At 44.2% G+C, this 14910-nt stretch overlaps 1 protein-coding gene and 1 pseudogene across 2 annotated transcripts; both read right to left on the minus strand.

Annotated features, from left to right (window-relative positions):
- Positions 1-811: 811 nt before the first annotated feature.
- Positions 812-11853, minus strand: REN (renin). The gene is made up of 9 exons (XM_083618217.1): positions 11409-11853; positions 8025-8181; positions 7274-7397; positions 6969-7087; positions 6050-6246; positions 5244-5366; positions 4415-4559; positions 3732-3830; positions 812-3349 (listed from the first exon to the last, which is right to left on the minus strand). The coding sequence occupies exons 1-9, from the start codon at positions 11540-11542 to the stop codon at positions 3188-3190; spliced, it is 1260 nt and encodes a 419-aa protein (XP_083474343.1). The 5' UTR covers positions 11543-11853; the 3' UTR covers positions 812-3187.
- On the minus strand, positions 9196-9691 carry LOC310764405 (large ribosomal subunit protein bL32m-like; annotated as a pseudogene). The gene has a single exon. The product of its transcript is annotated as a large ribosomal subunit protein bL32m-like (transcript).
- Positions 11854-14910: the final 3057 nt, after the last annotated feature.

Genomic DNA, 14910 nt, shown 5'->3' on the forward strand with positions numbered 1-14910 from the left:
CATTCCTTTCCAATTTTGTATTGTGTTTATTAAATTGTGAGGCTGTGAGCAGGGGATTAACTTCTGTAATCACTGTAGAGCACTTAAAACACAATCCGAACCACGTCTACTCGGAAGTCAGTCCTACTGAATTCAGTGAAACTTGCTCCCAGATCAGTAGAGCTAAGACAGCAGCCTTGGTAACTGTTATAAGTGAACACCCACTCTTTGTGAGATCTGGGATTTAACATATTATAACCCCAAAAACTTTGGGGAGCAAAATATTTAAAGTATTTTGATAGGAGATCATCATTTACATTTGATTGGTTTATTTTTCAAATTGAAATGTGCCAATTTCTAACCAGGAAGAATTGCTTCTTTCCCAAACATCTAGGAAGCAACACAGAGTGATTTTCATTTTCTCATGAAATAGAATGACTCTAATTATTTTAATCAGAATGGCTATAATTGTCCTCCTTGTTGGTTATAGTCTGAAGTGCTAATACCTCCTGGTTGCAGGTCATTAGTGGCTGTCATCTAAAGCCCTATTCCTGTCCTGTACAAAATGGGCAGGCAGGAAATTGTCCTGCCACATTGGCAGAGGTGTTAATAGGCTGAACTAAGGGTCATTCAGATGCATTAGCTGAAGAGTCCCAATGGCAGAAGTATTCACTGGTGATTTAATTCTGGATACAAATTAAATCTTACATTGCTCAGAGGTGTGAAAGGTCCGTCTTCCATCTTGGTTGGTGAAGGCTAGCTAGGAACTGCTGCGCCACTTGTTGGTTTTGGCTCATCCCTCAAGGGGATGAGATTACTGTGTCATCTCTTCTTCACTGAGGTTACTGAACATGTGTTGGCAGAGAAGTTCTGTTTTGTTGTGAAATTCACTCCCATGTGTTGTGAAATTCACTACCAATCAAATGTAAATGTAAACTTAGACAACTTTGGAAAAGAATTTGAGGAATTTGTGGAGGATAAGGCTGTAATGGCTACAAGGTGTGACTGTAATATTTCACAGCTAGGATCAGAGGGGGAGTGGCTTTGAGAACATCATAGCCTACTGGATCAAGCCAGAGGTCCATCTGTTTTCACAGTGGCTGAGCAGATGCCCGTGGGAAACCCACAAGCAACAGCACTCTCCCCACCGTGATTCCCAGCAACTGCCTTTTAGAGGCATGCTGTCTCTGACTATGAAGTTTGAGCATGGCCATCTTAGCCATTGATAGCCTTATCCGCCATGAATTTTTCTAATCTTCTTTTAAAGCCATCCAAGTTGGTGATCACCACTGCCTCTTCTGGAAGTGAATTCCATAGTTTAACTATGTGCTGTGTGAAGAAGTACTCTCTGTTGCCCAACTGTCCTGACTCTTCTTCGTTCAGTGCCATTGGATGGCCCTGAATTCTAGTATTGTAGAGAGGAGAAAAACATATGTATATCCAGAACTGGCCCGCTCATGAAGCAAGGTGAAGCTCTCACTTCAGGTGGTGAAAGCTCAAGAGGCAGTGCTCTGCTTGCCCAACTGTTGCCGTTGATGCCAGAACACCTCCCTCTCACTGGTGAGAGGTTTGCATTCTGTCACATGGCATTGGCACTTGTCTTTCTCACCCCTGAGGTGGAGCAGATGAGCAGCAATGGCATGCAAAAGCCCTGACTCCTGCTGGGTTTGGCGAGAGCTAGGGTGTTCCTGCACCCCACGTTGTTGCTTGGCTTCCCTGCGCCGGAGAGGAGAAGTCGAGTGGCAATGCTTTGTGGAATGCCCAAGCTATTGTCAAGTTCCATGAGAGCCAGGGTGTTCCAGTGGTGGCAGGGGTGGGGTGCGGGGTGCAGAAGTGGCAGTAGTTGGGTGGGATGCTGGTGGGCTGTGAGACAGGAGATAGCAATTCCTGTTTCACCTCAGGTGGCAAAACTGGACGGGCTGTCCCTGTCTATATCCACTTTCTCTATCCTATGCGTTGTTTTAATGCACTTGCTATTGACTTCAAGAAGTTGACGACATCCTAAGTCAATACCTTCAACGGTTAGGCCATGGACAAAATTAGAACGTTAGCTTGATTTCTAACCCACGGAATGGTCTGAGGGCTGATGGTAAGCAGGTTAGGTCAGTGTAGAGCAGGGGTAGTCAACCTTTTTATACCTTCTGCCCACTAATACAAATTTCCTTCCTTCCCACCAGTGCTCAAAGGAAGGAGGATTCCACTTGTGCTGTAGAACCCCCTACTGCCCACCTAGAATCCTGAAACGCCCACTAGTGGGCGATAGGGACCAGGTTGACAACCCCTGGTGTAGAGAGTCTAGCAAGTATCTGGGTGGGAAATGCCTGGAAATGCCATATATGTCTTCTTGAATTCCATGACAGAAGAAAGGCAGGATATAGATATACTAAGTGAGTGAAATGAAATGGAAGATTCTGTTCTTCAATTTGCCTCATGCAATCACTTACAGACACGCAATGTTAATGCAAAAAATTACCACATCCAAATGGGAGTGTCATATAAGGATTTTGTACTATACTTCTTAAACCAGGGCAGTTCTATCCTGTCATGTTTCCCATTCAGTGTCAGGAGCTCCACAAGACTGTAATTCCCAAGATTCTTTGGGAGAAACCCAGACTGCCAGATGAACCCTGCTTCAGGATTGTTCAGATGTGTTGCATGGGACCTTCTTTTTCTCTTACACTGTGTTTTTCCTCACCTTTGTTCATTGGCTATCATTTCCATATCTAGCCTGATCATATTTCACTTGAAAACAAGTAGGACTTTGCCAAGTATGCAATGTCCCTCTCACAACAAGGACGGCTTTTTGTATGGATGTCAGTAACCACAAAAGTGAAGGGAAATAAGTAACCACAGAAGACGGACACTTCCCAGTCACTTCCTCTAAGCAGGAAAGGGAAGTCTACAGGTTATAATTTAAGGTGGAAAGATTTCAACTATCCTAGTTTTAAGATGGGAAGCAGAACTTTCAGCTATCTGACTTCAGTGGACAATATAGGAAGAGGACATTGAAATCCAGGGATTATGTTATTCTTGATGTTACTGTTTTATAGCTTTTAGCAATGCAGCAGAATAATTGGAGGGCTTTGCATACATATTGACACAAGCTCTTTTTGCTATTGAAAACAATATATTATTAAGCTGTTCTCTTTCACAGTTTATGCAGTTTCTTCTCAAAAGTTAGTAATCTCTGAAACAGGACTCTTCCGTGTCAGAGGGATGTGGCAAAGCCAATTCGGTTGTTCTGCCGGTCAAATTCAGTGTAGTACTCTCCGATGAAACTAGCACCCAGAATCCAGAGAGGGCCCAGTGGAGGAGGAATATCAAAACCTGAGAACGCCACGGTGCAGAACTCTTGGCCATATTCAGAATGCTGCAGAGAGAATGGCACAACCAAGCAGGGAAGTGAGTCAGTGAGACAGTTTTATTGCCTTAGATCAGGCTTCCTCAACCTTGGCCCTCCAGATGTTTTTGGCCTACAACTCCCATGATCCCTAGATAGCAGGACCAGTGGTCAGTGGTGATGGGAATGGTAGTCTCAAAACACAAAAGAGTTGTGTCCGACTCTTCGTGACCCCATGGACCAGAGCACCCCAGGCACTCCTGTTTTCCACTGTGCCTATTAGTGCTGCACCATTGCTCAAACTATCAGACCTCAAAAAATATCCCCTGGAATTTTTTTCTACCCCAACTCCTCTAATTCCTAGCTGCCCTCCACCTTTCCTGTTTATTGCAAATCTTGCCCAGCATCTTACCTGGAGGACGTAGGCGGAGCCACTGAGTATGTAGGCTCTCTCTCCAAAATGGAAGGAGATATCAGGCAGCAAATGAATTTTCTTGCATTCAATGATATACTGTGAGAGGAGAAAGGAGTTAATAGGAAAATGAAACTTTTAGGTCCTGTACTCAAGACTGTGGGGCAAAGTACTTCAGGCAAGAGTTGAAGACCAAGCCCATCTAATATCCATCGGAGTATCTCCCTCATGCCTAGATTTCAATCTAGGTTTCATGTAAGCAAAAGCAACCTCCAAATCCATACTGTCTATACTCTTCACCTTTTGAGAAGACCAGCAAATTACTTACAAGGAGAAGGGGCAGTGCTAAGGTTCCTAGTTTCAGACTTGACAGTTGCACCTGTAATGGGAGTCTCAGGCATAGAGTACTGTCATGTCTTCTTTTGCTACTTATGGCAGCCATTTTGTGCTGGCACGCATAGCACTTTTACTAATATATGAGACCCAGCACTTCACTTTTTAACAAAACAAAACAAAAACAAAACAAAACAGCATTCAAGGGGACCAAGGGAGTGTTTGTATGCATGAAAAAGCAATCAGGCTTCGGGTTCCACTGCTGTTTTTCCTTTTTTGACCTGTCATTTCTTTGTCTACCCACTGCAAGAGAGGATAAGCTTTCGGAGGAGAGCTTTCAGTTTGCTTACATCTTTCTCTTCAAACAAAGTAGCTCCTATGGCTTTCATCAGAATAGACACTGAACTAGCTGGACCCGTGATATAGGAAGTCCCAGTATCTACAGATGCTGTGCAGCCTTCGTGACAGAACAGCAGCTCGCCCCCGACAGAAACCCTGTGGAGAAAGCAAAACAGCCTTTCATGTTTCAGACAAACCCTTATGCCCTACCCACCCTCGCCCTTGCAGTGAAGCAGCCATTCTGACACCTAGAGAAGATAAGTAACCTATAGGATGTATGTGCTAATATATGGAGTTATCTATGGCGCTGCAGATGTTGTTGGACTACCAACACCCATCAGCCAGCATGGCCAAAGACCAGTGATGATGGGAGTTGTAGTCTAGCAATATCTAGAGGGCAATGGGTTCCCCAGCCCTAGAGACCAAGCACACTTGCGAAAGTTTATTTGACTATTTTTTTGTGATATTATGGCCATGAATGTGTGAATGTAGCACTGAATACATTAAAGGACAAATAAATAAAATTATACATTCCAGGCAATGTAGATTTTACAGCTGCATCATATATTGATTTAAGGAAAGGATAAACTGGCGTATGAAAATGCCTCGACATACCCTTTCCCTTCTCTTCCTTAATGCTTTTAAAGTCCTTGTTATCATTTTGAAAGGATATTTTGGGGGGAAATGTTTTGTACAATTTTAAAGCTCAATAAGGGTTGTTGTTGTTTTTAAAAAGGAACCCAAGTTTGATAAATGGAGTGTTTATTGGATTGTCACACGGCGATGGAGCTTAGAAGGGTTTGTGAATTACTTGGAGCAGTAAAAAGCAGTATCCCTCACCCTTTAAGATCAATGTGCCAATAGCCTTCCCGGCTGATGCTGAGATAGTGGAAGTCCCCCGTGTAGTAAGATGGATCACTGCCTCCCAGGATGATTTCTCCCCCAGTGTTCAGTGCAGAATTCCTAGGACAAAAATCACAAGCAGTCACTTTCTCCTTCCTGCCCACTCTTGTACCTGATACACTTGGCATGATACACCTCAGGTTCTGTTGGTTAGATTCTTGTTGGCAGGAGCAAAAAAAATGCATAGGTACTAATGTGAGGAGAGCGTTCTTGTGCATGAGAATGAGGCAGGGGGAGAGTGATACTCAAAGTGGTGCAGTGATGGGCCAATGTCGAACTCTGCGTGAATGGAAACTAAGCTTTCCAGGCAAAGAAGAGCAACCCCAGCGTTTGTACATCAAGGCCCAGTAGCCTCTCTGTGTGACCCTCAGGACTCCTCAGGCCACAACCTCTGCCACAAAGAAATGGAGATAGGGCCTTCTTATGCCCCTGATTGAACATGGGAGGTGCTAGGAATTGAACCTGGAAAGCAGCATGTACTCTACCACTGAAAACATGCTTCAACTAGATCAGGCATCCCAACCTGCGGCCCTCCAGATGTTTTGGCCTACAGCTCCCATGATCCCTGGCTAACAGGACCAGTGGTCAGGGATGATGGGAATTGTAGTCCAAAACATCTGGAGGGCCGAAGGTTGGGGATGGCCTGAACTAGATAATGAGTTTTTGGTTCCTTATGAAGGATTTGTCCAGACCACCTATACTCCCAGTTATCTGGCATGTAGGCGCTTCCAAACAACCATCACCTGCTGTAGTAGACAGAGAACACTTCTGACGTCAGAATCTGTTCAGACATGATCTTGTCAAACACTGGGGTAACACCATCAATGGCTTGGCTGGGATACCCCATACCAAGCACTCCGTCAAACTGGGCATAGTTGAAAGGTTTGTTAGTGAGCGCTGTGGCTTCTGCAAACACCTGGAAAACAGGAATGCCAGCAACCTGGATAGAAGAAACAAGGAAAAGAAAGGTTACCTTTGCTAAGGAGCAAAGCAGGCATGGGTTTTTCTTCCCCAATGTTCAACCTGCATATTTGTAAATAAAGATAAATTTTGCAAAACTTCACCAGCCTCCTGTGACTTCCTTCCAAATTATAATGAACTGTGCCCCTGGAGTTTCTCATCATTCAGATAACTTGGAGAGTGTGACAGTGCTGAATGCCAAATCTTTCAATATATTGTTGAACTCTGCTTCCCATCTGCTGCAGCCAGCAAGGCTCCTGGTCAGGGATGATGGGAGTGACAGTACAACAACACCTGGCAGGTCAGCTGCAGGTCCCCTATCCCTGATCTAGTGGTTGAAGTGACACATGGCAGTCTGGTCTAGCCTTTCCCAATCTGGTTCCCCCTGCCAGATGTTTCAGACCACAATCCCCATCATTCCTGATCATTGTCCTTGCTGGCTGGGGCTGATGGGAGTTGTAGCCCAAAACATCTGAAGGGCATCAACCTGGGGAAGGCTGGTCCAGACTATGGGGATTCTCCTTGATTGAGTGCAAGAGGTCGTAGCCTTCAACCAGTGATTTGGTATAGAAGAATCCAGGCCTGTGAATGGCCTTGTGTCTGCCAGGATAGGGGAAAGCTTTGCGCCAGTTCCCCTCCTTCAGAAGCAAGAAGGCATATGAGTGGAAAGAAAGGAGCCTTCTACCCCCTTGTAGTACTTACTGTCACAATGTCCTGGCTAAGGAAACCCTTGACGTGTCCTTTCCCATATTGGATTGCAATTTGAGTTCCATTTGGCCTGTATGTACTTGATTTGGAGGAGTCGTAGCGGGCGTGGGAAGCTAATAGGAAAGAAAGACACTAAGGTTATATTAAGTGGTGCACCAGAAACAGATCATACTCCACGATGAACAAATGTTTTAATTACCATGCATTCGAATTGAAAAAAAACTATGAATCCAGGCATTTCCATACTATATTGTTGGCATGTGTTTCCCTGAGTATGCATGGTACTCGCTATCACTTACCACAGGCGCTGTACAGTGGGGAGCACTGGTGAGATGGCACCCAAAGGTTGGCCGACCCTGTGTCAAAAATGACTTTGAAGATCTGGGCTGGCGTGCCAATGCTGATTTCACCAAAATATTGCGTCTGAAAGACATGTTGCAATACAAATAAATAGTGGGTGCTGCTGATTCCTAAATCTTAGTGCCCCTCCAGACTGCATTTGGCAACATATCATTGATACTATAATAATGCATGAGTGGTAGACTGATGCTGCACCAACTACACATTATTCTGCTTTATAAGTTGTTTTGTGATGTGTTCCAAATCCTATTATAGCATCTGGAGGGGAACACTCTCATTTTATTTATTTATAACATTTAAAAGCTGCTCAGTATCTAATAACAAATCTGTAAGCAGTGTTGTTTTACAGCGCCACAAAAGTGCAACAAACGAACAATCCTGAAAGATTTGTACTATAAAAATTACAGCATTTTTGCAGGAAGTTACAGGACCTGCACTGATGGGAGATGAAGCAGTGCATCCACACACACCCCAAAACCCCACCTTTGCAGGTGTACGCAGTGAGGAATGCAGGATCGTGCAAAACCACCCTGTTGCCATCATGAGCACAAATCATCATGGATGCATGGTTCAAAAGGACAGGTGGAAGGGCCCTCCATCACAGCAAGCTCCATAAATATCTCTACAAAGATGCTTGGGCTCTCCTGATCTGCTGACTCGCTTGCTCATGGGGCAACATCAAACACTCACATCTCTGTAGTTTGTGAGGGTGGTAGGTGCTGTCACATTATGAAGCGCTTCGCCAAGATGGTATAGACTGTGCTCCATGGAAGGGAAGCCATCAGACACTTCCATCCCCATCTTCTGCAGGGTCTCCCTGATTGAGGGCATTTTCTTAAGTGGAATCCTGAAAGGTGTTAAGAAAGGAATTATAAAATTTGGGTGAGAATGCAATGTTGGATTAGAAGGATCTTTAGTTTGAACCAGCAGGGCTCTTCTAATGCTGTTGTGTTTTCTCTGGGATACCCAGAATGCCTCTCCTACTTCCACCTCACAATGAGCTGAATAAACTGCTGCAAGAAATAAAGTCATGCTGGTGAGGAAATACAGTTTGTTTGAGGCCACTTCCAGACTTTGCTGCAAGGGGGAAGCAGCCTTGATTCACAGATGACAGCTGCCTTGGCTTGGAAGATACCTCTCACTTGCTCTAGATGGCAGTAAATGCTTGCAATGGACTGTCAGCAAGTAATTTTCCTCTAGTTTTAATCTATGTTTATAGAATAGAATCACACGATTTTATTTAAAAGTCATTTAGCAGTTTTTGAAGCATGTTCTTCAGTCTTGCATATTGTTGTCCACAGCTTCAAACCTGCATAAATTTGTGGTCCTTACATTTTGGATGTTTTTAAAATTATTTTTTTTCCAATATTAAGGGAAGGATGCTTCATGTTTGTTACATAAGCATAATTCTTTATTGCCACCCACCTACACAATGCTTCCCCCATCACTATTTGCATTTGTTGCTCTACAACTTGTTTTTCTGTTCCTGAGGACCAACCACTCCTTCCTTTTATATCACAGTGACTCCCATACCTGCTTTGTGGCACCCTCTCTCACAATCCCACTACTGTCTACAATGGTTAACCAGACTTGGCAGATTGCTGAATATGCTTCATTTCATTTACAAATGCAGTTTAAATCCATGGTTCCCCCCCCCCCCAAATACACAGTACAGTGTAATATGACCAAATAGATGCCGTAAGAATCTGCCCCTGCAAATGATTGACTTTGCTTAACCAACTTTAATACAATGACAAAATCAGCTAAGTTTACAGTAGCTAAATTAGTCATCCAGGTAATTTCCAAAAGTACAATAACCAAATGCATTTGCTTCTTCCCTTAGAATCTTCTTTGTTAACATTTAAAGTACAGCAGTGATGCTGTACTACAATGGCAAATTAAAAAATACAATTTAAATTTACCCTTTCTGGGGATAAGTGTTATCAGTAGCATTTTTTCAGCTATTTTTACTCTGCGAGAGCAAGGATTTTGTGACCAAAGATTCCACTGTGTGACATAATCAGTCCTGTGTGAACAAAGATGGGCGCTTCCTTGTTCTTTCTATGATCCGCTTGCCTTCATCTTCATCTCTAGCTTTCTCTCCCTCATACAGTACAACAGTCTCTATAGGTGGAGCCTTATGTGGTCCTCCCTCCTGTGCCCATATTTCTTTCCTTATGGCAATTGTCTCCCGTTTAACCTTTGCATAACAATAGCCACAAAGAATATGCTTCTGTTTCAGGTTGCCACACTGAGGACAGACATCAATGTTTCGCTTTATCTTTATAAGGGTTTCTAGGATTCCTTCACCTGCAGCGATTTACTTCAATGGTCCGCCTTGATTTTGGGGCTGCCATCCAGATTTAAATTTCCGCAGTGCTGCTGTGGCATAGCTATTGGGAAAGTGTATTGTTATGTAGAAGCAGGGACCTAGGATATGTCATTATTAGCACCTTTCCAGAAATGGGGAGGAAAAAGCAGTTGTTCCTCTTATGAGACCCTTTCATTGATTAGGGGGGAAATGGCATAGCTCAGGGGTAGAGAACATGCTTTGCATTTGAAAGGTCACAGTTTCAATCTCAAAAGTAGGAAAAAACCCCTGTGTTCCTCTACCTTCCACCCCTCCAAAACAGCTTTGCTGACGCTTGTTTAAATTTAGTCCACATTAGGCAACAAAGCCTAATCACAATTTTCTGGAGACCTGCCTTGATTTCTCAGTGGAACTGAGACATCTCTCAATATGCAGCACTGAATTTTAAGTAGCAGCTTAAAGGAAAGGATGTGCTTATTGCAGGCTTCTCTCCCAAATTCAGCTGTTCACTTCTCTGCTGAGGTGATTTATGCCAATCTGTATGTCCAAAGTTGTACTCCCTCCACCCTCTAGTTCTTTCTTGATCTTCTCTGGTAAAAACATCACCATACAATCTGTCCCCTCACCACAGTCTAGACTTTGTTTTCACCAACCTTTCCACCAGACAGTTTGTTACCAGATCTTACTATTTCTGTGTCCACTTTTTTTATTCCTTTTACATAGAACCCATTCATCAAATCAAAGGGCGTTTCCATAGTATTGGGATTAAAGGAGTTAAAGGAGTTTATACCTCAAAGAGTTACAATTCCCAGCAACCCTTAACAAGTGCCCAGAATTCTTTGAGGGAAAGAAAGGGCTTCAAATGTACAGTGGTACCTCAGGTTAGAGATGCTTCAAGTTACAGACGCTTCAGGTTACAGACTCTGCTAACCCAGAATAGTACCTTGGGTTAAGAACTTTGCTTCAGGATGAGAACAGAAATCGTGCGGCGGTAGCAGGAGGCCCCATTAGCTAAAGTGCTACCTCAGGTTAAGAACAGTTTTAGGTTAAGAACGGACCTCCAGAACGAATTAAGTTCTTAACCCGAGGTAGCACTGTACTTTAAAGGTACCGTATTTTTTCCTCTATAAGACTCACTTTTTCCCTCCTAAAAAGTAAGGGGAAATGTGTGTGCATCTTATGGAGCGAATGCAGGCTGTGCAGCTATCCCAGAAGCCAGAACAGCAAGAGGGATTGCTGCTTTCACTGCGCAGCGATCCCTCTTGCTGTTCTGGCTTCTGAGAATAATTTTTTCTTGTTTTTCTCCTCCAAAAACTAGGTGCATCTTGTGGTCTGGTGCGTCTTATAAAGCGAAAAACAAGGTATATAGTGTTTACACAGCCTTAACAGGCTTTATCCATACTCTTGCTCCCCAACTCTGCCTTTTGACTCGTTTCTTATTATATCTTCACCCATGCCTTCAACTTCTTCAATTCTACCTTCCCCCAATTTGAAGTACACCATGGTGGTCTATTCTCTCCTACGTAAGTACAACTTCCCACCTGCCACCAGTCACATATAATACAAAATGGGCTGGAGGAAAAACATGTGAATGCTAACATCAGTCCCAGCACAGTAGCTACATACACCTCATCAGGGAATTCTGATTTGTCCTTGACCCTGCTGCATCAGGTACTTAGCCTACGCATTCATCGTGCGCTGGGAAGCAGGCAGTTCTCCCAAGACTAGGCCTTGACTTGACTTGAAAAGAGAAGGCACATTACCTTTGGAAGGCATCACCGGAAAAGCACAAGAAGCAGCAAACCACTACAAAGACCCAGGACCACGGCATCCTACTGCGGCTTTGGATAGCAGAACCTTCACTCTGGTGTTGTATACAAAGAGAACCCATGTCCATTGGGCTTTTATAGAAAAAGTTGCTGTGCTGAACTTGAGTTTCTGCTCAGTACTGATTGGTAGGGAAGGAGTAATAAATTTTGCTGATGGGGGGGGAGTGCCTTTGGGATGCTAAGCTTGACCTCACTTCCTGGCAAAGGGCAGCTTGGCCAGAGCCCATGAAGGCATGCGTATGAAGACTCACTCTCTTCCATGATTAGCTCAGAGTACGTAGCTCAGTGAGGAAATCAAGATCCCGCTTATTATTGTGGAACAAATTTAAACATACCCCTAAGTAGGTCAGTCTTGCACTTTTTATTTAATAGCATTTCTTAGAAAATATTTTATGTTCCTGATCCTTAGCACGTGGACTCCAGTGAACACTTGCAATTACTAAAGCAATCGTGAAAATTGAAATTAACAGGCCTGTACTATTTTTCAGAGGGACGCGGGTGGCGCAGTGGGTTAAACCACAAAGCCTAGTACTTGCCAATCATAAGGTTGGCAGTTCGAATCCCCACGACAGGGTGAGCTCTCGTTGCTCGGTCCCTGCTCCTGCCAACCTAGCAGTTTGAAAGCACATCAAAGTGCAAGTAGATAAATAGGTACTGCTCTGGCGGGAAGGTAAACCGTGTTTCCATGCGCTGTTCTGATTCGCCAGAAGTGGCTTAGTCATGCTGGCCACATGACCCGGAAGCTGTACGCCGGCTCCCTTGGCCAATAAAGCGAGATGAGCACTGGAACCCCAGAGTCGGCCACGACTGGACCTAATGGTCAGGGGTCCCTTTACCTTTACTATTTCACAGAATATGGAGTATCTATTTTTGTGGTGGTGGTAGGGAGTATTATGAGCAGTATTAAGCAGGGGGGAAGCTAGATAACTGCATAGATCTCTTGCTTTCCTCTCTTACTCGATGATACAGAGGTAGCTGATGAAGCCACTTTGCCCCTTGCTAAAGTTGAGAACGTCTGAGTCAGATCAGTGCCCTGTGTATGCTACCTTGAGTCCTATGGTGGGTGGGATATAAGTGAAATAAATAAATATGGGCCTGGCCCAGCATTTCTGCCTCAAAAAAAATTCTTAGAAGTGCTTTGGAGCAGTGATGGCCCTATCATTGGTGGAGTGAGGCAGCTGCTTCAGGTGGCAAATGCTATGGAGTGTGCAGAAGCATACAGGTCATGGTCATGCACTCAGGCCCTATCAATATAGTACAATCCTAACCATGTCTACTCAGAAATAATTTCTATGGAATTCAGTGGGTCTTTTCCCAGTTTGGTTTGCCGCTTTAGACTGCCTTTTGAAAAAGGGGTAACTAATTGCCCTCTTTTTGGCCAAGGCAACCTTTTACGTCTGTGGGCAGTTACCACGGTAAATAAATAAGCTCTGTTTTCCCACACACTGCGTCAGGCATCATGCTTGTGAGCAGAGATTTTCCCAAGCTCATCCCCCGCCCCTGAACAGGTTAAAGGGCACAAAGGGGCTGGCAACAAGGTCTTTCAATGAAATAATATTACAGGCACTTGGGATTTGGTGGGAGGAGGAGGGCACATATGGCAGCATAACAGCAAGCTCCTCCAAGTGTCAGCTAAGTTACTTCTGTTGTGATGGCCTCGGTAACCTTTGGGTGAGACTTTTTATATGACGGAGAGAGGCATGGGAAGCGTTTGATGGATTTTCACAAGCACACAGCTTACGCCAGCTTGAATAATCTGCCTGCTCTGCAAATGTAAAACCTATCTTGGCAAAAAATATACATTTGCATTAACTTGTGGTGCAACTGGCATATTGGGGCCAAACAGAACATATGGGAAGAGTGCATACTGGGAATGCACACACTTTGCATGCGGCCGAGTGGATTCCTGGCATCTCCAGATGCGAGTGCGAAAGACGCCTTGGGGGCCACTTTAAAGAGCCATGGAAATGTGTGGGTAAGGGGAGCGAAACTCCCCCTCTTGGAGTTTGATAAATGTATCGCAGCACTGTGCAAAAGGTAATAGTCTGGTGAGACTGCTACTTGAAGAGATGAAGAAAAAGTAAGGTTTATTGTCCATGGCAAAAAAGCCATTCTGAGCACAGGTTTTACATGCGACTGAGTTGGAGCCAAGAAGCTGACACTAGCATACATTAGCTCAGTGGTTCCCAACCTTTTTTGGCCATGCCCCACCTAAGCATCTCTAAAATCCTGATGCCCCCCCCCGCCCTTTGACATATAATTCTTATTATTCAAAAAGTGAACTCCTATTCACGTAGAGGCCATTAACTGTTAATAACTCATTCTCGAATTGCCCCTCTTAAAAATCAAATTGTCCCCCTGTGGGACGTGTGCCCCACATTGGGAACCACAGTATTAGCTCATACTGATACTGACTGAGTAGAAGCAGGAAGGAAGTAAAGCCTAAAAGGAAGTCGTTTACTCTTAGGAGTTACTAAAAGAGAAGGAATTAGCAGGGGAACACGTTGCATTTCTATCCTCACACCAGACCGCACTGGTCCACCAACGTCTCAACAGGAAGAACGTAATTACTGGTGGTAGAAGCTGTTTAACAGTGGAACAGACTCTCAAGAGAGGCAGTGGACTCTCCTTCTTTGTGGGTTTTTAAGCAGTGGTCAGATGGCTATCTGTCGTGTATGATCTAGTTGAGATCCCTGCATTGCAGGGGGTTGGACTAGATGACCCTCAGGGTCCCTTCCAACTTTACAATTCTATGAAGACCCTCTTGGGGTGTTGATGCTGAGAACCCCTCCATTGTAAGCTCATGCTGTATATATGTGTAAATAAACCATATATCATAAAGTCACCACAGTCTCTGCTCTGTGTCATTTCCAAAGAAAACACAAACTGGAACCCCTGGGATCTTGTGCTGTTCGGAGATTGGGATGGTGTGCAACAATACTTAGAGCATACATGACATATGCAGATCCTGAACCAAAGCTACTGAAATTGGATTATACAGTAGCATACTAATGGCAGACCAAGTTGCTGGTTGCTAAAGAAAATCACATGATGCAGTTAAACTGTTCTTGGATCCACACAACTCTTGCTTATGTGAATCCAAGCAGTTGGGATAGAGCAGAGTTTTCTGCATGCAATTTTCCCAGCTGATTTTCACTACTTAGACCTTCACTTTATGCCTATGCCAGTGTAGACTTCAACACCTTTTGCCTTGCTTTTAATCCCTTTCCTTTCCCTTTACAGATTGCCCATTCTTGGTCAGCCTGGCTCCGCAAGGTCATTGTTGAGCCTTCTTCTTTGCAGGAACCAGAGGCCTTTTCCCACGCAGGGACTGGGAGACTCCCACCCTTTAAGGCTCCAGTGACTGCGTCACACTGCCCAGCCTGCAAGCCCTTAGGCAAACCCTTATGGCCAGAGGGTCAAAAAATCACCAACC

This window comes from Podarcis filfolensis (assembly GCF_964270895.1).
Source record: "Podarcis filfolensis genome assembly, chromosome: 6".
NCBI lineage: Eukaryota > Metazoa > Chordata > Lepidosauria > Squamata > Lacertidae > Podarcis > Podarcis filfolensis.

Coding starts and splice junctions, on each gene's coding strand:
- REN (XM_083618217.1), bottom strand. CDS start 11,542: ATGGACATGGGTTCTCTTTGTATACAACACCAGAGTGAAGGTTCTGCT. Junction 8,182..11,408: donor TCCGGTGATGCCTTCCAAAG/GTAATGTGCCTT, acceptor AACACCTTTCAG/GATTCCACTTAAGAAAATGC. Junction 4,560..5,243: donor TGGCACATTGATCTTAAAGG/GTGAGGGATACT, acceptor CTTTCTCCACAG/GGTTTCTGTCGGGGGCGAGC.